General features: G+C 37.6%; 1 protein-coding gene across 2 annotated transcripts in view; it reads right to left on the minus strand.

Annotated features, from left to right (window-relative positions):
- Positions 1 to 21,285, minus strand: part of os9 (OS9 endoplasmic reticulum lectin) — a 77,012-nt gene that overhangs the window by 19,544 nt on the left and 36,183 nt on the right. Inside the window, exons 6-13 of one of the 2 annotated variants that reach the window (XM_059956113.1) lie at positions 19,435 to 19,636; positions 15,855 to 16,025; positions 15,062 to 15,180; positions 6,824 to 6,884; positions 6,308 to 6,393; positions 4,719 to 4,961; positions 3,942 to 4,125; positions 405 to 578 (exon numbers count right to left, since the gene is read on the minus strand). In XM_059956113.1, the coding sequence (XP_059812096.1) occupies positions 405 to 578; positions 3,942 to 4,125; positions 4,719 to 4,961; positions 6,308 to 6,393; positions 6,824 to 6,884; positions 15,062 to 15,180; positions 15,855 to 16,025; positions 19,435 to 19,636 (1,240 nt within the window). The remainder of the gene's footprint in view (positions 1 to 404; positions 579 to 3,941; positions 4,126 to 4,718; positions 4,962 to 6,307; positions 6,394 to 6,823; positions 6,885 to 15,061; positions 15,181 to 15,854; positions 16,026 to 19,434; positions 19,637 to 21,285) is intronic. The other variant, XM_059956114.1, reaches the window with a different exon arrangement.

The following is a 21,285-nucleotide window of genomic DNA, read 5'->3' on the forward strand; positions in this document are numbered from 1 at the left end:
CAGTGCAGAGATGTTAAAGAACAATGTTGTGGTCAGTAGTATAAAAACTACAGGCAGGTGAAGAAGGGTTAAATTACCAATTCAATCTGCCATTATTTAATCCCCCGCACCATCAACCACCCTCATGCCTTGTAAAATCCCAATGTATCCCTTTGTATCTTTGTGGTTTATTGAAACTTATGGTTACAGATCGTTGACTTTGGACTCTTGCGGTTGGCAATTATTCATTCCATCATTCTAGGCTAGTTCAAAATTCAGGGCGCAGAAAAGGATGTGGAGCACAGATTATTTTTATCCAGGTGTTCTGAATGAAATCCTCCATTCTCTCATTGAAAACAAGCACTTGCGCAGAGGAGCTATGGAAGATGTGTTGTTTCAGTATAAATAATTAGTCTCCAAACTACCTTCTGCTTTCAATCCTGCTTTCTCCAGCTGTTCTTTCACCACATTCTGAATCTGCCTGAGCTGGGGGTCTGTGCCACTCATTTCACGCACTTTCATCTCTTTATGCAGTGGACTGCCTGGGTTGATTTTTGTGACTCGAACTTTAACGTGCCCTTCAGTCTCTTCATCAGTCTCTGAAATGCAGCAAGAAATCAATAGCAAAGGTATAAAGGCTATTTGAGTTAAAAAAAAAAATACAGCAGTTAAATCCTAGGATCATATTTAAACACTGTATTCCACAAAGAAAATGTGAAATACTGATTGCAGATGGTCTTAAAATAAGCTGGAGACAAAAGTGAGCCAAGTAGGGATTTCAGGGGACTTAAAAGCTCAACATAGCCAAGCACCACAGCACAGCAAGCAATAAATAAAGCAGAAAACTAAATAATGCAGTAAGTACAATAGACTAATTATTGGAGGAAGCCACACCCAGTTCAACCTTGTGTCCAATACTGGACACAAAGGAGATGTGCTAACACTGGAAGACTTTTAGAGAAGAACCTCCAGACATATCCCTAACATCAGTTATCAGAGCTGTGAAATAAACTTTTCAGCCTTTAAAGATCAAGATGTTTTGTAAGGTCATGTAAAAGATAGTAAATAGCATTGAACAATGGATTAGTCTTTTTTAAAAAGCATTTTTGGAAAGTATACTTTATGGATGTGACCTGCATTTACTTGTCCATTACTATTTGCCCTGAAGACTGTTGGAAACTACTTTCTTAACATTTCTAACACCAACATGACATTCTCACTGTGCTGTTAGAAAGGCAGTCTCAGGATTCTGAAATACATTGCAGCCAGTGGCAGAAGGATCGTGTGCCCATGCACTTAATTGCCTGCTCTTATTGCATCCAGTGCTCAAGTAAATGCAGGATGGTATGTATGGTTTCATGATTGCCTTTCGTAGCAGCTTTGAGTGGCTTGCTGGACAGATCATCAGTCCAGATGTTACTAGTCCAGGAATCAAAATGCTATGCTACTGTACCAGCAACCAGATTGCAGTGTTGGATGCAAAGTCTCAAGCCCAAGCCAAAGACTCTGAAGTGACTCAAGAAAAATATACTACAGAGGAAAGGGGAAGGAAGAGGTACAAAGAAAACCATATTGTGCTAGCTCTTTGACAGAAGAGTCACATTTTGTCTATCACTGGGGACTCATCTAGGTGAGTACATCTTTTTTTAAAAACGTATATAGAATCCACTTCTGCCATCTTTTCAGGTAGGCACTCCAAATCCATAAAACGTAGCAATTTTTCTCATCTTCATCGTTTTTGTCAGAAGAACAAGGACAGGACTGTGTAGAGGGTACAATTCAAGGTGACTGCATAACCAGAAATGTGCTTAAATCCATGAGACTTCCAGAACAGATCAAGGAATGAAGGATAGAAATTAATTCAGCTGTGCCTCAGGAGGGTGCAGAACCGATCTACTAGAATAGCCCCCAAGAAGCAATGATAAGCTGAAGCAGCCGGGATTATTTTTCCAAAACATCAAGAGAGGCGACTTGACAGGTGTTCAAAAGCATGATGGATCTAAGCAAAGTGAGTAAGCAGAGAATGTTCTGATTGGTAAAAGGATTAAGAATCAGATGTGCCTATAAGATGATTAGAAGAACCAAAGGGTGACTTAAGGAAAGACTCATGCAGCAGGCAGGGTTGATCTAGAATGTACTACTTGAAAAGGCAGTAGCAAGATTAATTGCAAACCATTTGTACAAGTAACTGGAGGAAAATAAAAGGTATTAGGACCAGCTGGATTCCTCTTACAAAAAAAAACGTGGAAATGGGTGCAAAGGGGTAAATAGATTCTTCCTAATAATTCAGTGTGCTTTGGGCATTCTTGTACACAAATCAAAATGTCAACATACTGATATAGTAAACAAAAGGAACTATTTTATATTCGGATTCTTGTGCAATAGTAATCCTAATGCAATTCTTCGAGAGTCTTGATGAGATTACACATGGAGCACCGTGTACAAATTTGGTCTCCTTTTCTAAGGAATGATATACTTGTAATAAAGTTCAGTGAAAATTATTTTAGATTTCTGTGATGAAGGAGTTCTCCTTTGCAAAGAAGTCAAGTTTGTTCTCTGAAGGAAAAAAATATATTTTCCTTGAGGGCTTGACAAGAGTACACGAGAGGACATTTCCCCTTTGCTTGGTTTTCTAGACAAGGACTCTCAAACTCAGGTTTGGGGTCAGTTTTAGGACTGAGATAAGGAGAATTTCTTTACTTAAATGAAGATATTTTTGAATTCTCTAACCTAAGTGGTTGTAGATGCTCTGCATTAAAAGGGCAAGAAATTTATTTATTTTAAGTATTTAGATCAAACTTTACTTCATTCCTGAGAACGATTTCTAGTAATTTCTGCACCACTAACTGCCCACAATTTCATGGCTGTTATCTGCCATTTCTTGAACATTAGTAACTCTCCAACATTATTCTATTAAGGATGGCAAGATTATCATGTACATATCTGCTATTTTGAGCAGCGTTGACAGTTAACTTGGTGACTTTCCAACTTTCACTAATGTTTCCATCTTTAGTTATCTCTATCCATAACTTTTTATTGTGACCTTACAAAATCCACCCTGTAAATTACTATTCACATCTGTTTTCATGGTTTAGCCTTGCCCCACACCTTTCCTTAAAACTCATGTTTCAAGTGCAAAGTCTTAGGGGCCAATTTAATGTTATTGGCCAAAGTTTTCTGATAACTATATTATTAACTTTACTGCACTTTCTATAATTTTCCTGTTATTAGTAAAAACAACGGCACTTAGATCTTTTCATTTAGGTGTGATACTCTTAACTTCCTTTTCTTAAAAAGGCAAACATTGTACCTCAACTTTTTCCTAATATCTTCCATTGGAATTTGAAAACAATAACTGGTTTCATGAGCCCTCACTTGTTTTCATAAGTGAAAGCAAACAATGGTTTACAGATCGGATTATCCTTGATCTGAGATCCTGAGTTAATGAAACTGGCATTGTCCACCAAGACTAATTCTGCTTCTTCTCTCCCCCCCACCCCCATCACTTCCTTTTACAAGTTAGGCTCAAATCACACGCAAACCTTTGGGCTTTTCAACATTGGAACTTTCAAGGACGTGGAGCTAAAAGTATGTTTTGTATGCCAAAATGGCAAACATATTGAACCTATATATACCAGCACTAGTGTGTCATGGCATAGAAGTTGTATAGATTTTCCTCCAGAATTCTTCACTTTGAAAAATACAGGAACAAGTGCCCACATGATGTGATATGATTTACACTGACTGATAAGTGTGATACCTGCTGTCAAGTTGTTACTATCAGCCAAACTGGTAATGGTATTGGGTTTCAAGCCCATGAGCGAATGCTTTTTGTTAAAAATGGGTCCAACTGTTGTTTCCATCAGCACAAAAAGTTAAGAGGGCGGTCAGGGTGCAAGGGTGAGGACAACAAAGGAGAGGTCTTTGGGCTTCTACTAACCCAAAAAAAAAACACCTTGTACCTGCTGTCTGTTTTGGCGAGTGACTGGGACTACCCTTTGCTGAGTCACTATCCTCCTCTTTGTCTGAAGTTTCTTTGTCTTCAAGCTTGTCTATAAGTTTGTTTAGGGTAGTAACCAAGGTCTTAGAGGCTTGATTGCGATCAAATTCTCCTTTGAGGCCCTCTGCTTCAAGTTCATCTTGTGCCTAAGAAACATTATCAGTTTCATCGATAAAAGTTATGTTCTGTCTCGTTTTCTATTCTCTGACCACACAAGACTACATAATACGTACAAATTATTGATTGGTGAAGGTGGTTTGGCTAGAAGGTATAGTGTTGCACATTCTACAAGCAAGGAAGTTTTCATACAATGAAAAAAAAACAATTCTGAGATAACAGTAGCAGGAAAGACCAAAAATCTTTGTTACTTTAACAATAACCTTTACCTTCGATTTTAGTTACACCCAGTAGCACAACCTAGCTGCTTCAGCTCCTGATGGCATACTCCCATTAAATACTATGCTAGGGCAGCACTTTTGCCATATCTTTAGGTGGTAATGAAGTTCGATGGCCCAGGGAGAATGTTATCTGAGCATCTGCCACTTGATCATCCTATTACGACAAAATACCTAGAACACTACAGATCTATTCATGATTCCTCAACATAAGTTTTTACTTAGGTTGCCAGTTCATTATCCATCACACTGACATTCATTCAAAAATAACAATTCTCAGGCACTGTCAGACCATTCAACCTTTAGTGATTTAAAAAAAATGCAGGTTAAAATATATTACTCACTTCATCAATAAGATTTTCAAATTCTTTTTCCATTTCTTCCTTCACTTCCCTTTTAATTTCAGCCATTTTTGATTTTGGCAGAGATACTTCATCCAGTTCTTTTACAAAATCATTGAGGAGCTCATTCTCATCATCATCATCATCAGCTGTATCCTCTTGTTGTTCTGAGGAATCTTGGTCAGTGGGTTCTTCAGAATGTTGTGCAGAACTCTTGGTAGCTGGATCCTTGTCTTCACCTTTCCGCTTTCACACACCAGAAAACACAAATCAGCTTTAACTCTCAACACACTAACCTATGCATTCACCCAGGAATCTAAATTTGTAGAACAAAAATTCTATGGCTAGATGTTGTACTGTAGCATGTAAAGTAACACCATTTTTTCCTGACCAGTAGTTACAGTAGATTGCTGATGTTATAGTTGCACATCAAAAATTCATACATCAACACTGTTCAAATGATACACTACTCACAATAATACACTGTTCAAAGCTGTATTCAGGTAGAATCAGATCTCGAAGGCTGCAAGGAGGCAAATCTGAATGCAAACTGGGAATTGAGGTACATCTGGCCATATATTCCAGTTACATATGGAGCCAAAAGAAAACTAGGTCCATTGTTCCACAACAGGATTTTGCAGCATTATTTTGTCTGTTATAGACAGAGATGCTGCAGCAGGAAGAGTTTTAAAACTGCAATTGCTACGCAAGTTCAAATAAAGCTCTTGGCTGATATTATTCACATTTGTGTTCATCAAAATGGCCAAGTACATTAATCAGTATTGTCAATGGCAAGAAAGATCTGAGGGCATATGTGCATAGCTAATTGAAAATGACCGAGCAAGTTGAAAAAGTTGATTGTTTGAAAAAAAAAACAACACACACCTGGAACCCTGGAGTTTATAAAATTCCAGGGCAAGGAGTTATGACTGTTCTCAGCTCTGGAGTCCAAACTTTAAGAATGTTGAGAGTGGGTTACAAATATTTACTGAAATAACTCTAGGGTTGAGTAACTTCGGTGATGTGAATGGACTGGAAAAACTGGGTGTTTTTTGTTTGGAACAGAGAATTGAAGATCAGATGGGATTTCAACATCATTAAGATTTTAGTCAGAGTAGATAGAACCAGAGGGCACAGGATGAAAAGTCAGCACAGGCAACCAGAAGAAACATGAAGAAATTTTTATTCTTTTGTACAAATATGGTGAATGAGCTGCACTGCCAAGAATATTATTAGAGGTAGATTCAACTGTGGCATTCAAAATGGAGTGGGATAATATCTAAAAAGAAGGAAAGTGCAGAGCTGTAGGGAGAAGGTAGGGGAGTGGGTGTAGCAGGATTGATTGTAGAAAGAGCTGGCACATATTCAAATTGGCCAAATGGCATCCTCTGCTGCTGTAGCCATTTGGCAATCATGTAATTTGGTCAGGTGATTGAAGCAGCAAAAACTTGCCACAGAATGTAACCAAGCAAGTTATAATAGTACACCATCATAAAGAGGATTGAAACTTCAGTGTCAACCTCCTCTTTGTTTCAAGAACAACATTTGAGAATCATCTGAAAATGAAATGGACAGGATTATGTTATCACTACCTTTTCAGCTTGGTCTTTTAATTCTTGAACTAATTTTGCAAAATCTTCATGGTTCCGTATTATTCTGAATTGCATTTTCTGCCTTCCTGAATAGGAAAATAACCAAGAGGGGTGGGAAAGATAGCTATTACCGTAACATCTCCTCAAAGTGACAAGATTATATTAAAATACAAATTAATTAAAAATCTAAAAAAATTAACAGTCATCTAAAACATTTGTATTTGAATGCTTAAAATTGAATAAATGAGGTTTATTATGATAGATTTTAAAAGTCAAATCTAATAAAAAGCATATATGCTTATTCACAGAAGAAAAAACTACAGTGTAGTACATTCCAAAACTGAAGGACTGCAATTCTGTTTGCAATCTGGTAAAGGGCAAGTGGAAACAGTCCATTGCACACCTGGAGGTGGTGGAGGAGGGCAGCTGTAGAAAGGCTGCTTTGCTCTTCTATTTCTGTCAATGATTTACTGCCAAGGGGAAAACAAGACATTAGCTTTTAAACAAAATATTTACCTTGGTTACCTAGAAGATCATCATCTTCAGTTTTAACTGCATCGTTCAGCTTAGAGTCAGCCTAATGAATAGAGAAACTTGTCATTACAATAAATCACCAGAAAGAGCAGGTTGCACATTTCCAATTGACAGTTATTTAAATATTTATTACAACATGGTTTATGAATCCCTAAAGTTGATACTTGTCAAAAAGGCTTCATTTTAGGGTGTTTATCTTAAGCATTAAAAAGTGAAAATTTGAAGTAAGCTTTAATTTTCATTTGGGACATTGAAAGTAGTCCAATAAACATACACAGAAACAGAGTCAAGTAAACGACATTATAGAATATATACTAGCAAAGTAAAGTAATAGTCCAGCTAAAAATGTATTTGTGAATAGGTTATAGAGAAATAAGTAGGGGAATGGGATTGATGCCATTACTCTGAGAGCCAGCATAGACTCAATAGGTCAAAATTAAAATTTTGACCAATGGGGAAAAATTCTTAACTATTGGAAATAATTATACACAGGACACTGTAAGCTTAAAGTAGCCGAATCCTTAGACTTTCTTCAAGATTTATTATACTGAGAAGGAGGGATTTTTTTGTTTGATATGTTTGTCAATACAAATGCTTTGAATGATGAAGCATTGATGTTCCAAGCAATGCCTGTCTGTGTAAAATGCCCCAGTCAAAATGAAAGGTCCTTGGTTATTCCAGCACATTGCCCCATTTTCATGGGGTATCAAACAGTTTAATTATCTTGGAGGAAATTTTCCATTTATCAAATAATCAATTTACTGCAAGGCTCGTATGGTTATTCAAACAAAAACTCCTGATGACCAATGGGACTTGAAATGTTTCAAGCAAAAACCATAACAAAGGAGGAGTTGGCCATCTAGTCCTTTGAACCTGCTCAGCAATTTGTTAAGATCATGGTTGATCTACCACCTCAGCTCCATTTTCCTGTACTGCCTCATATCCTGTTTCCCTCGTATTTCTGAACACTGAGCCTCTACAGACATTTAGGAGAATAATTCCCAAGACTCACTATCTGTAAAGGGAGAAGTTTCTCAAGTCCAGTTTTAAATGGCTTACCCCTTTTCTGAAACAGTGCCCCATGGTTTTAAACTGCCCAGCCAGGGGAAGCATCATCCACGCACCCAGCCTGTCAAGCCATTTGAAGGTTTTGCACATTTCAATGATTTCTTCATTCATTCTTCTAAACTCTGGTGAATGTAGTCTCACTCTACGCGATCTCTCCTCACACAGCAAACCTGCCATCCCTGGAGCCAGTCGGGGAATCTTTTCTACAGTTCCTCTATATCCTTTTGTTTTATTGAATGGAGACTAAAATAGTACACAATACTCCAAGTGCAATGCCACCAGGGTCTTACACAATTCCAAAGACTTCCTTACTCTTGCATTTAAAGCTTCTCAAAGGTTAAATACCATTTGCCCATCTAATCACTTGCTGTGCCTGCATTTTGGACCCAAGTAATTTGTGTACAAGCACATCTAGGTCCATTTGAACATTAACCTACCCAGCTTCTCACTATTCAAAAAATACTCTGGCTCGCTGTTTTGTGCACCAAAGTGGATAACCTCAGTTTCCCAAGTTACATTTCACTTATAGTGCCCTGGATCATTTGTTCAACTTGCCCAGTCTCTTTACATCCTCCTCACCATCCCCCACTTACACTCCCACCTAGTTCAGCGTTATCAGCAAACATATAAATGACATTTGGTCCCCTTCTTGACCTATAGGGAACCTTACAAAATGTCATCTGAAAGTCCAAAAACACCATATCCAATTGTTTTCCCTCATATCTACCCAACTGATCACATCCTCAAAGAACTTCAACTAATTCAAACATGACTTTCTTATCATAAATTCACATCTATTCAATCTTTTCTTTTTAAATTCCAGTCTTCATTACAGACACCAGCATTTCCCCAACAAATTAGTAATTTCCAGTTTTCACTCTCTCCCTTAAATGCTGGGGTCACATTTGATTCCTTCCAACCCACACGAACAATTTCCGAATCTATATACCTTCAGAAGATGATAACTAGAGCATCTATCACCTCTTTCAAACTCTGGGATGTCAATTATTATGCTGTTGGAATTTACCAGCTTTCAAACTTGCTGATTGAATGGTGGAGTAGACTCAATAAACTGAATGGCCTATTCTGCTCCTATGGGCTTGTGTTTATGTCTTTTTTTTATTAGTTTTTTAAATACATTTTCTACATCGATACAGATAAAAAAAACCCCGATCAAAATGAAGACCATTAATACAGTGCAAAAATAAACATACAATAATATAATACAAAAAAAGATAATTGAGAAAGCAACCAAATTGAAGACATGTAAAATTAGTATCCTCCCCAAGCCCCGCAACAAAAAAAAACTCCAGACCAACCACAACACAATATAGAGAATGTAAATCAGAACATTCAAACCCCCAAAACTGTAAATACACTTAGCAACAGAAGATATTAATGCCTACTACCAAAAAAAAAGCTGAAAGCAAGGGACCGAAAAAAAAACCTTAGTTAAGAGGAAGGTTAAGAAAGTACTCAATAAAAGGTCCCCAGACCTTATGGAACTTTATATCCGAATTAAGAACTGAATAATGAATTTTTTCAAGGTCTAAGCAGGACATAATATCATTAAGCCATTGAACATGCATGGGCGGGGCAACATCTCTCCATCTAAGGAGGATTAAACGTCTAGCCAGGAGAGAAGCAAAAGATAATATTCGACACTTAGTCGAACTCAGACGTAAATCTGTCTCACCCAAAAAACCGAACAAAGCAATTAAAGGGTTAGGTTCTAGGTGGTGATTCAGAATATAAGATAACGTTATGAAGACATCTTTCCAAAATTTCTCCAAGCTAGGACAAAACCAGTACATATGAATGAGAGAGGCCTTGCCCCTTTTGCATTTATCACAAAGAGGACTAATATTAGGGTAAAATTGAGATAGTTTAGATTTAGACATATGGGCTCTATGAACAATCTTAAACTGTATAAGGCAATGGCGAGCACAAAGAGAGGTTGAATTAATTGATTTGAGAATCGAGTCCCAAGTCTCATCAGATAAGGAGATATTTAAATCATGCTCCCAAGCCATTCTAATTTTATCCACAGGGGCACGTTGTAAGGATGCTAATTTATCACGAATAAATAATATTAAACCTGTACCTAGTGGATTAATAGAAAGAAATAAATCCATAACATTTTTCTCAGGCATTTCAGGGAAGTTAGGAATTAAAGGATTAATAAAGTGTCTAATTTGGAGATATCTAAAAAAATGAGCATTGGGCAGATTGAACTTGGCAGAGAGCTGTTGAAAAGATGCGAAGCGATTATCAATAAAAAGATCTTCAAAATGTCTAATGCCCATCCTATACCAATCATGGAATGCTGAATCATATGTAGTAGGTTTAAAAAAAGGTGATTATGTAAGATAGGGCTAGAAAAGGAAAAACCATGGAAACCATAAAATTTCCTAAACTGAGCCCATATACTCAAAGTGTGTCTAACAAGAGGATTAACAATTAATCTGGGGGGGGGGGGGGTGGGGGGGGGGAAAGGAAAAAAAAACAACAACAAAAAAACAATTAATCTGGACAAACTACTAGGGAGTGCAGAGCCAAGAAGTGCAGAAATAGATAAATCTTTAGTGGAACTCAACTCCTTTGAAACCCAATTAGGGCACTCGGGTTGGCCATGGAAAAAAGACCAAAAGGTAGCACAACGTATATTGGCTGCCCAATAATATAAACGAAAGTTAGGTAAAACCATGCCACCCTCTTTTTCAGATTTTTGGAGATAAACTTTATTAATTCTAGAGTGCTTATTCTTCCACAGATATGACAAAATAATAGAGTCTAAGGAATCAAAAAAAGATTTAGGAATAAAAATTGGGATTGATTGAAATAAATATAAAAGTTTAGGGAGAACATACATTTTAACAACATTAATACGACTTACCAAAGACATAGATAGAGGTGACCATTGTAACAGACTGTTTTATAGTATATGAAAGATTGACAAAATTTACATGAAAGAGATCTTTAAACTTCCTTGTGACTGTAATCCCAAGATAAGTAAATTGATTATGAACTATTTTAAAAGGGAGATCACGAAATGTTAATTCTTGTGCTTCTTTATTAATTGGGAAAAGTTCACTCTTAAGTAAATTAAGTTTATAGCCAGAGATCTGGCTAAACTGATCAAGAAGTGAAAACATTGGAGGTAAGGATGTAGACGGATTTGAAAGAAAAAGTAATAAGTCATCAGCATAAAGAGAAACTTTATGCTCAATACCCCCTCTCCAAATCCCGGTCAATTCAGGACAATTTCGAAATGCCAAAGGTTCTATAGCCAAATCAAAGAGAAAGGGACTTAAAGGGCATCCCTGACGGGTGCCACGTTTGAGGTTAAATAACTGGGATTTCTGAAAATTAGTCAAAACAGAGGCAGTAGGACACAGATACAGCAATTTGATCCAAGAGATAAAATTTTGACCGAAGTCAAATTTTTCTAAAACTGCAAAAAGGTAGTTCCACTCTATACGATCAAATGCTTTCTCCGCATCGAGGGAGATAACACATTCAGGAATCCCAGTTGGAGGTGAATATAAAATGTTAAATAAACGCCGAATGTTAAAAAAAGGAAGACGGTTTTTAATAAAACCAGTCTGATCATCAGAAATAATAGAGGGAATAACAGTTTCTAATCTATAAGCCAAAACTTCGGCCAAGATTTTAACATCAACATTAAGCAAAGAAATTGGCCTATACAAGGAACACTCTGTTGGGTCTTTACCCTTTTTTAACAAAAGAATAATAGATGCCTCATTAAAAGAGGGTGGCAATTTACCGTAATTAAATGAGTCAGATAATACTGAGAATAACTGAGGAGAAAGAAGTGAAGAGAATGATTTATAAAATTCTACAGGGAACCCATCAGGTCCAGGAGATTTCCCTGAAGACAATGCAGAAATTGCAAAAGGTATTTCTTCTGATGATATAGACGCATTAAGTTTGGCTTTAAAATCCAGATAAAAGCGAAGGAATATTCAGATTATTTAAACAATGATCAACAGAGATATTCTCATTCAGAGATTCAGAGGAATAAAGTTGAGAATAAAAATTTTTGAATGCGTCATTGGTTTCTAAGTGATCCGATGTAAAATCTCCATTCTCCTTCCGGATCTTTGTAATATGTTGTTTGGCTTTGGAACGCCTCAGCTGATTGGCTAGAAATTTACCAGATTTGTCATCATGAATATAAAAGCGACTCTTACTTTCAAGAAGTTGGCGTTTGACAGGTTGAGTAGACAGAAGATTAAATTTAGATTGAAGTTCTACACGCTTCTTGTATAATTCAGGATTCTTAGTTTGAGCATACAGTTGATCCGATTCTTTAATCTGATTAATGAGGTCTAATCGATCTGCACAGGACTTTCTATTAAGATTTGCTGTATAGGAGATTATTTGACCCCTCAAAAATGCTTTCATGGCATCCCAGACAACCTGGGATGACATTTCAGATGATGTATTGGTATTAAAATAAAAGGTTATCTGATCCTTCATAAATTTTAGAAAACCATCATCTGATAGTAAAGTCGAGTCAAAACGCCAGTGTTTATTCCTCTGAGGGAGACCAGGAAAATTTAAAGACAAAGTAATTGGGGCATGGTCAGAAATCAGTATACTCTGATAGTCACAAGAATAGACAAATGGAATAAGTTGATTATCGAGTAAAAAGTAGTCAATTCTAGCAAAGGTATGGTGAACATGTGAAAAAAAAGAATAATCTCTCTCAGTAGGATGAAGGAAATGCCATATATCAGAGATACCAGAATTAGAGAGAAAAGAGTGAATAGCTAAGCCAGATTTAGTAGGTAGTCTAGTAACAGAGGACGATCGATCCAAATTAGGATCTAACCAACTGAAATCGCCACCCAGTATAAGAGAGTATGAGTTTAAATCTGGTAGTGAGGAGAAAAAACGTTCAAAAAAATTAAAATTGGGAGCATACAGGTTTGCTAGTACAACTTTAGTATTATATAATTTATCAGAAACAATAATAAAATGGCCATTTGTATCAGATATCTTATTATGGAGTTCAAAAGGAATATTTGAATTAATAAGGATGGAGAGCCCCCCCCCAGCTTTGGCGGCAAAGGATGAATGAAAATGCTGACCTGCCCACTTTGACAAAAGCCGAGAATTATCAAAACTACGAATATGAATTTCTTGAAGGAAAGCAATGTCAGCTTTGAGTTGTTTAATATGCGAGAAGACCTTCCTTCTTTTAACAGGATGATTCAATCCCTTTACATTCCAGCTCACAAAGTTAAGTGTATTAACCATTATCAATTGTTAGTGCATATAAGGTAGCAGGCAAATAAAAAAAATCGAGCAGTACAATAACAGTCTGGGAGCAAAAATGTAAACATAGATCCGTAGAATCAAAATAGAGACATGTCCTGAATAACAAAGGAAAACAAAAGAAACAGTGAGTAGTGTTGGAACTGGAGAATCCACCCCACCCTCGCAACCCAAAACCAGATGGTTACCTAAAAAAGCAGCTAGCTCTACCAAAAAAATTAACCCAAATATAACTTCCAGTACTGTGTCGTTAACAAAAGTTCAGTATAAATAATATAGCAAATAATAACTAATTTATGCACTAGAAAACAGAATTACAGATAGGAACAACTTCAACAGAAGTATAAAGCTTAATACAAAGAAAATCAGAACTAAAACTAACTTACCCGCGAAAAATTATAAAAGATTAAAAGAGAAAAAAAAAGGGAGGGAGAAAAGGGGGAAATTATAAATTCAAAGAGAGTACTTATCATTTACAGAAAAAAAAGCAAAACTTAAACTATGAATCAACCAACAGGGAGGCCTTCAATAAAAACTCCAAACCTCCGAAAACAAGTTAAAGACAATTGTAGTTCTCTATAGATAAAGTTATAGAAAAATAAAATAGATTACACAAGTAAAATCTAAAAGTCTGCAGGGAAACACTAAACTTAAATTATCTATTTAGAAAAAATGCACCAAGTCCAGGGAGAGATTGACTACAGCCCTTAGAGTTTCAATAGATAATGTCTGAATTATTCAAGTAAAGTCTGAGTTCGGAAAAAATAGTTTTACTTCAAGAAGTACTTATCAACCATTTTAGAAGGTCAGGCCGGTTCCGAAGAAGATGAGGTGGCTGGAAGACTTCCAACAAACGCCTCAGCCTCCTTCACTGATTTAAACCACTTATAATCTCCAGTAGTAAGTGTAATTCGAAGATCGGCTGGATTTCAGAGAGAGGGTCTGAATCCGTGATCAAAAAGCACTTTCACTACACCATTAAACTCAGCAAGCATCTTCAGAACCTGGGGGGCATAATCCTCCACAAAACAAATGACCGTATTTTGAAAAGCAAAAGTACCTCTGCGGCGTGCCTCCATAATCAAACGGTTTTTCACCTGGTATTGATGAAAGCATAAAATAACCGGCCGTGGGCGGGAACCCAGAGTTGCACGAGGAACATATATCCTGTGAGCCCTTTCAAGCTCAGGTGGAGTCGGAAGAAATTCTTTCCCGAAAATCTCAGAGAAAATCAGAAAAAAATTCAACGGGAGAGCCCTTTTCGGTGGCCTCTGGCAAATCAAGAATTCGTAGATTGCAACGTCTGCTCCGATTTTCAAGATCCACCATTTTGGAAAAAAGTTTACTGTTCTTCTCCTCTAGGTTGGAACAGAGAGTTTCAAGATATTGAACACGGCGTTTTAAATCTTCAGAATTTAAGTCAATACGAGATAAGTGTTCAGCATGCTCATCCACTCTAGCATTAATCTGATCCAATTTGAGATTCAGCTGGTTGAAAGAAGTTCTAAATTCAGTTCTAAAATCCATTAAAGTATCTTGTTCCAAAACAGTGAGAATGTCAGCCGGCAAAGCCGTAGAAGTTTCCTTTTTCCCGGTTTTAGTACTTCTGGTAGCCATTATAAGATCGATGTGTTCGCAGGCAGGTAAAAGAAAACTAATAAAATACCTAACTAAGGTTTAAGAAGGGAGACATATAGTGCAAAGGTAAGAAGAATAACGGAGCAAAAGTTCGGAGCAACTAAACAATCGCCATCTTACCGGAAGTCCTATGTTTATTTTTTGACTATTACAGTATCTGCTGCCCTTCAAAGGTTCAAAACAAAAATAAAATCAAAAATTTGGCAATACCTCTTCTAGGCTTTCTTCTGAAAAGGGATCATCAGTCTCTGGTTTGCTGATTTTATTCCAGAAATCCTCACCATAATCATCCTCTTCAATCGCTTCATGCGAATTTAAAGCTTCGCTTTCTGGAAGTGAAACAAACCTATAACTGTTAGCCCACAGTCAGAGCTGGTCTTTAAATTCTATACATTGTATAACAGGAGGAGTATAATAATCCATTTACAATTGAGTAGTTTACATTTCACTTTTTTCTAATGTACATTAGCACAAAGGATTTAAGATCTGAATCTGCTGTGCAGCTAGAATAAGTCTATTTCTGCCAGCTGCAACGTTCTGTGAAATTAACTAAAGTTGCAGCTCAACAATCAGATAGCCTAAAACTTAAATACTCATCCATTTGGTAGATGCAATGGTTATTCAATAACCTCTAAGGGCAACTTGTGTTGCATAGTTACCAGGAACTACTTCTGCACCCTAGGTAAGCCTTCCTACAGACCTCCAAGTTTGCAGAACTGTCTCCTCCTGTTCCTTCACCTTTAAAAAAAAAATGGGAGATGTATACGGAGGACAAAACAAATATTAATACAGTCGACCTAAAAGACAAGGAGGGTTATTATTAAAAGTTCTCCATCAGCTGCCCTACTATCTTATTAAATATTGTTTTAGTCAGTTCAAGTTTAAGACCACTGCTCTGTATAGTTATGATAACTATTTACACCTTAATCTGATCTTTGGAATTTTAGCCCAACATTGATCTTCAAATGAAGTGTTTTGTGCATGGCTCCAGACAGTGATATACCTTCCAATTCAAATATATTCTCATTGTTACTTGGAAGTTCCTCAGCTTTATTTTCAGGTTCCTGAGTCAGATCATTCTCTTCCTTGCTCTCTGTACTTTGGTCTTTCAACAACATTTCATCCAAGGTTTTCAATTCTTCTGAGATTTTTTCTACTTTGCGCTTGGTGTCAGCTAAAGATGGTGTCAGAAAAAACAAAAGTCAATACTTAGAATTTGAAGAAAAAGCATCATCTCCAACTACTAGACTTCTGTCAAGGATTGGACCTTTGGACTTTCTAGATTCACTTTTGGGTGTTGAACAATGTATCAATCTGGAAAGGCAGCGTAACAGAGCTATCTGTGTGGAAATCTAAATAAATAGGTTACCACAAACCTGGGCTGGAAAAAGGTTAGATACAATTTATGTTGCCAACTACAAATAAATCAAATCCAATAATATAAATAACTAAAAAATGACAGCAGTTTCCTTGCAACAGAAATCACACTTTGAGCTAACACTAATCATCAGAAGATCAGCTTCAGATTCACAAGGTTGGGATTTCAAATGAGATGCGACATTGACAGCCAATAGGTAGATGATTGGTTGGCAAGTGTTACCTTCTTTTAGCTAAGGAGGTGCTTTCAATTAAGGTGGGAGTTAAAATTTGTGATTACTTATGTAATTTTAGCAGAGATAATCTACTATAGCATTAAGAATATGTGAGATTAGCCAAGTGAATAAAAACTAAAACACTCCCTATACACTCACAACTGTGTAGCCAGATTCTGCTCCAATACCATCTACAAGTTTACAGATGATACCACCACAATGGGCTGGGACTCAAGCAACCATAAATTGGATTACAGCAAGGAGATCGAGAGATAGTGGGATGGTGTTTGTTACGGCAACAACCTTTCCCTCAACGTCAACAAAAGAGCTGGTCAGTAACTTCAGGAAGTGGGGGGAGAGAGGAGAAAAAAAAACTCTTGTTTACATCAATGGTGCTGAGGTCAAGAGGGTTGGTAGTTTCAAGCTCTTAGGAGTGGATTTCATCAATAACCTGTCCTGGTTAATCCTCTGACATCATGGCCAAGAACACTTCAACTTTCCATGGTGTCACAGTGCAGAGAACATTCAAGGGAAAAGTAATACAAATGGGAATAGGGCAGTGTGGTAATGAAGAGCTACACAAAAACAAGTTTAAAGAAAAATAAAACATTGAAACTACAAAAAAAAAGGCATTGAACAACACTCATAACACAATGGCACAAATAGTTATGGGTTTAATTCTAAAGGTCTAGAATTAGACAATAAGCTTTGAATCATTGCAATTTCATATTATAGCACACAGAACAGTACAGCACAGGAACAGGCCCTAATTAGCAATCAAATGTCCACCCTTCTACCCATTCAATGTCCATTTCCTTCGACTCCCTGCACATTCATGTGTCTAAGAGCCTCTTGAACACCTATATTGTATTTGCCTCCACCACCACCCAGGCAGTACTACCCAGACTGTACAAAATCATATTGTGAAATTTTTATCATACCATTCCTCAAATTACCAACTTAAATACCTAGCAATACACACAAAATGCTGGAGGAACTCAGGAGGTCAGGCCCAAAACGTCAACTGTAACATCCCCCCCAATAGATGCTGCCTGGCTTGAGTTCCTCCAGTATTTTGTGTGTGTTGGTCGGATTTCCAGCATCTGCAGATTTTCTCGTTTGTAATTTAAATACCTAGATGCTTTTTTTGTTAATAAACATTACTTGCAAAGGAAATAACATTCTAGCAATAAAGAGTCACCTGAGGCAATGGCATAAGCCCAGAATGCTTCAGAAGTAGATGTCAATTTAGAAAAACTCCTAACACTATGTGGAACTTTGATTGCTCTGCTTTGCAAATTATTCTTGTTATGAAGGGAATACTTTGTGGCTATCTCTCTCTCAAATGTTCCCCCTCAAAGACCAAAGATTTAAAATATCAAGACTGCTAAATGAAATATTAAAGAAAAAGGGCTACATCCAAGCAAGTTTGATATACCCAATAACATTTGCAATTTGAGGTGATTTGATAATTAAACCTCCAGACTCCGTTAATAATCAATTCTTTATCCTTGCATTAAAGTTACTCACTGGATTCGATGTTTACTTTACAGTTTCTTCTACTGCAACACCATCTCAGTATCACTCGAATCCTCTAATTTCTGTAGAGCAATCTCAGTTCTGAATGAACTCAATGGCCAAGTCTCCACAACCTCCTGGAGGAGAATTCCAAAGGGTCACTACTCCTCAGTTTAAAAAAAAATTCTCATTTCAATCCCAAATATTTTGAGACTGACTTTTAGTTCTGGACTCCTTAGCCTGGAAAATCAGCTACCTTCTCTCCAACTTTCAAACCCTGTTGGAATTCTGCATATTTCAAATATAGTCAGCTATTATTCTTCTGAACTCAAAAGAATGAGCCCTAATCAAGCAAATTATTACTATATGTTTTCTATTAGAGGGTTATTTTGTAATTACTGTTCTGTGACTTGTGTACAAGGATACCCAGGGCACATTTTTTTAAAATATGAACATCACTTCCCAATATCTCTCCATTTGAAAACAGCTCCACTTGGAGCTTTTGAGAAGTGTAGGTAACACTTCCAATATGCAATTTAATAGTGTTTGAAATATTGTTTTTGATAACTTTTTTATTAGTATTCCTTCCCCCAACTCTGCAAGACTCAAAACTTTTCAGACCAGAATCCAAAAATCAGACTGTTCAGCTGATGTCATGGACCAGGAAACAACCTGATTGGGAGTAAAGTGGAATGAAATAACCTGTTTTTTGATGGAAAGTTAACAAACATTTAAGCAGGAAAAGACTAGGTAAGCGAGAGCACTCAACTAAGGGAATGCCAAAACCAAAAGCCAAGGCCTCTGCAACAAAGGAAAGCACACTTCCATACCATGGATGTTTTTCCTGCCCACCTGGCTTCACCTACCACTTTCTTACTTGCCCTCCCCCCACCACCTTTTTATTCTGACATCTTTCCCCCTTCCTTTTCAGTCCTGAAGTGGGGGGGGGGGGGGTCTCGGTCTGATGTCAAATGTTCATAGATGATTCATTTCCAGATACTGCCTGACCTGCTGAGTTCCTCCAGCATCTTGTGTGTGATGTTTTTTTCATTTCTGCTTTAAACTTTTAAGAGGAGAGGGATGAGAGAATCTAAGGGAGGTCTTTTTTTTCCTTTTTTTTTAAACAACATTTCCCCCCCGCCCCCCCATTTTGAATACACGTCCCTTACACGCAATGAGTTCGGTATTGCTTTATTGTCTATAGATTTTTCTATAGCCAAGCCTTATTGCTTTTCTGTGCCAACTATGTCTCCTTACTAAATCAAAGGAACAAATCATTATTCCAGGGCAAGTAGGTCAAAGGACAAGTCAGAAAAACAAAATGGCCATAGGACAGAAAGCCAATGAAAGTACACTTACTTCACAAGGGAGTAACACAAATAATTTTAAATACTGGTGCCAGTAGAAGTCATCTAGTGTGTATTAGTTAACTCATTCTTGTTGGATTGAAGATATGAAAATTTCACTACTCACAGACTTGGGCCTTGACGTATTCAACATATTGCTCTGGGCTGAGGGCAGGCTGACACTTAATTGGATGAGGCTTGGAAACAACAGCAGGACGCAAGTAAGGATGATGGCAGATACGAGTGGTGTGGACCGTTAGCATATAGTTGCAAGACTGAGGCTCATCAACTCGAGCTATGAAATCTCCCGATCCTTCTTCACACATAAACTATTAAAAACACAACAAAAGGAAGTTATGAAATTTGATTAACACAAGGAAATTAGCAATTAGATGTCAATTGAACAGTACATTTACTAACAAGCAAATATAACCAATACTTCCTCTCCTACGAAGCAATTCACCATTTTAATTTATCTAAACACTCGAGTATATCACCAAGCAGCAGCCTCAGAAACACTTGGACATTCAGGAATTAGTTGGTTCTTTAAAATAGTCCAGAATTTGATGGATATGCATCTGAAGCCAATTCAAAAATTACCAGGATTTACTGAATTCTATTTCTCAATTTGATATGGTGAGACTTGTACTCAAATTTCCAGGTTGCTTAACTAGCACTTGGCTTCAAGTCTTTTTATAAATCCCCATATTGACAACATAGGGCAACATTAAACTCTTGGGTTCAAGACAAAGCAGGCTGTGAAGGCAGCAGTAATTTCTTCCATATTATACCTACTTCGAACAAATTAAATTGTAGATACTGAAATCTCAAACAAGAACTAAAATCTCAACTGGTTTCTCTTGCCGCAGATGCTGTTTTACTGGCTGCATTCATCCAGCATTTTTTATTTCTTACACCTAGCCAGATCTGATGCTGCTTGCCCAGACCTGAATGACCTACAATAATAACTCAGTCTTCTTCCACTACTGAAGATGCCCTCACCCGCATCTCCCCCATTTCCTGTATATCCATGCTCAACTCATCTTAATAGTGATAAGAGTTCATCTCGTCTTTACCTACCACCCATCAGCATCCGCACCCAACACATTATCTTCCGCAACTTTCACCATCTCCAAAGGGATCCTACCACTAAAATCCACATGCCAACCTTCTGCAGGAATTGCTCACTGCATGATTCCCTTGTCTATTCATCTCCCCCCCACTAATCTCCAACCCAGCACTTATCCCTGCAAATGACCCAGGTACTACAACTGCCATACACCCCTTTCCTCATCTCCATTCAGGGCCCCATGCAGTCGAGGCAACACTTCACCTGCAAACCTGCTGGGGTCTGTATGTGTCCGGTGCTCCTGATGCAGCATCCGCTACATTGGCGAGACCCATAATTTGGAGGACAGCTTTATCACACACCTCCGCACCATCCGCCACAAGCTGGACTTTCCAAAGGCCAAGCATTTAAATTCAGATCTCCATTCTGACGTGTCGGTCCATGGCCTCCTCTTGTGCCAAGATGAGGACACCCTCAGGGTGGAGGAGCAACACCTTAAATTCCACCTGGGTAGCCTCCAACCTGATAGCATGAATAAAGATTTCTCCTTCCAATAAACAAATTTTGCCCCCCCCCTCCCAATTCTATACTCTGACCTTTTACTTCCTCTCACCTGCTTATTACTTCCCTTTGGGTCCTCTCCTATCAGATTCCTTCTTCTCCAGCCCACCCATCTGGCTTCACTAACATCACCTTCCAGCTAGTCTCCTCTCCACCCCTCCCCCCCACCTTTTTATTTTGGCCTGAGACATCAACTGTCCGTTCATTTCCACAGAGGCTGCCTAACCTGCTGAGTTCCTCCAGCATTTTGTGTGTTTCAGATTTCCAGCATCATGTTTATGTTTTTCTTGTAAGTGCTGCTAAACCGATGTGCCTGTGAAGTTGCTTCAAGTAACTTTTTCATTGCAC

The sequence above is a fragment of the Hypanus sabinus genome, chromosome X1 (genome assembly GCF_030144855.1).
Source record: "Hypanus sabinus isolate sHypSab1 chromosome X1, sHypSab1.hap1, whole genome shotgun sequence".
Taxonomy (NCBI): domain Eukaryota; kingdom Metazoa; phylum Chordata; class Chondrichthyes; order Myliobatiformes; family Dasyatidae; genus Hypanus; species Hypanus sabinus.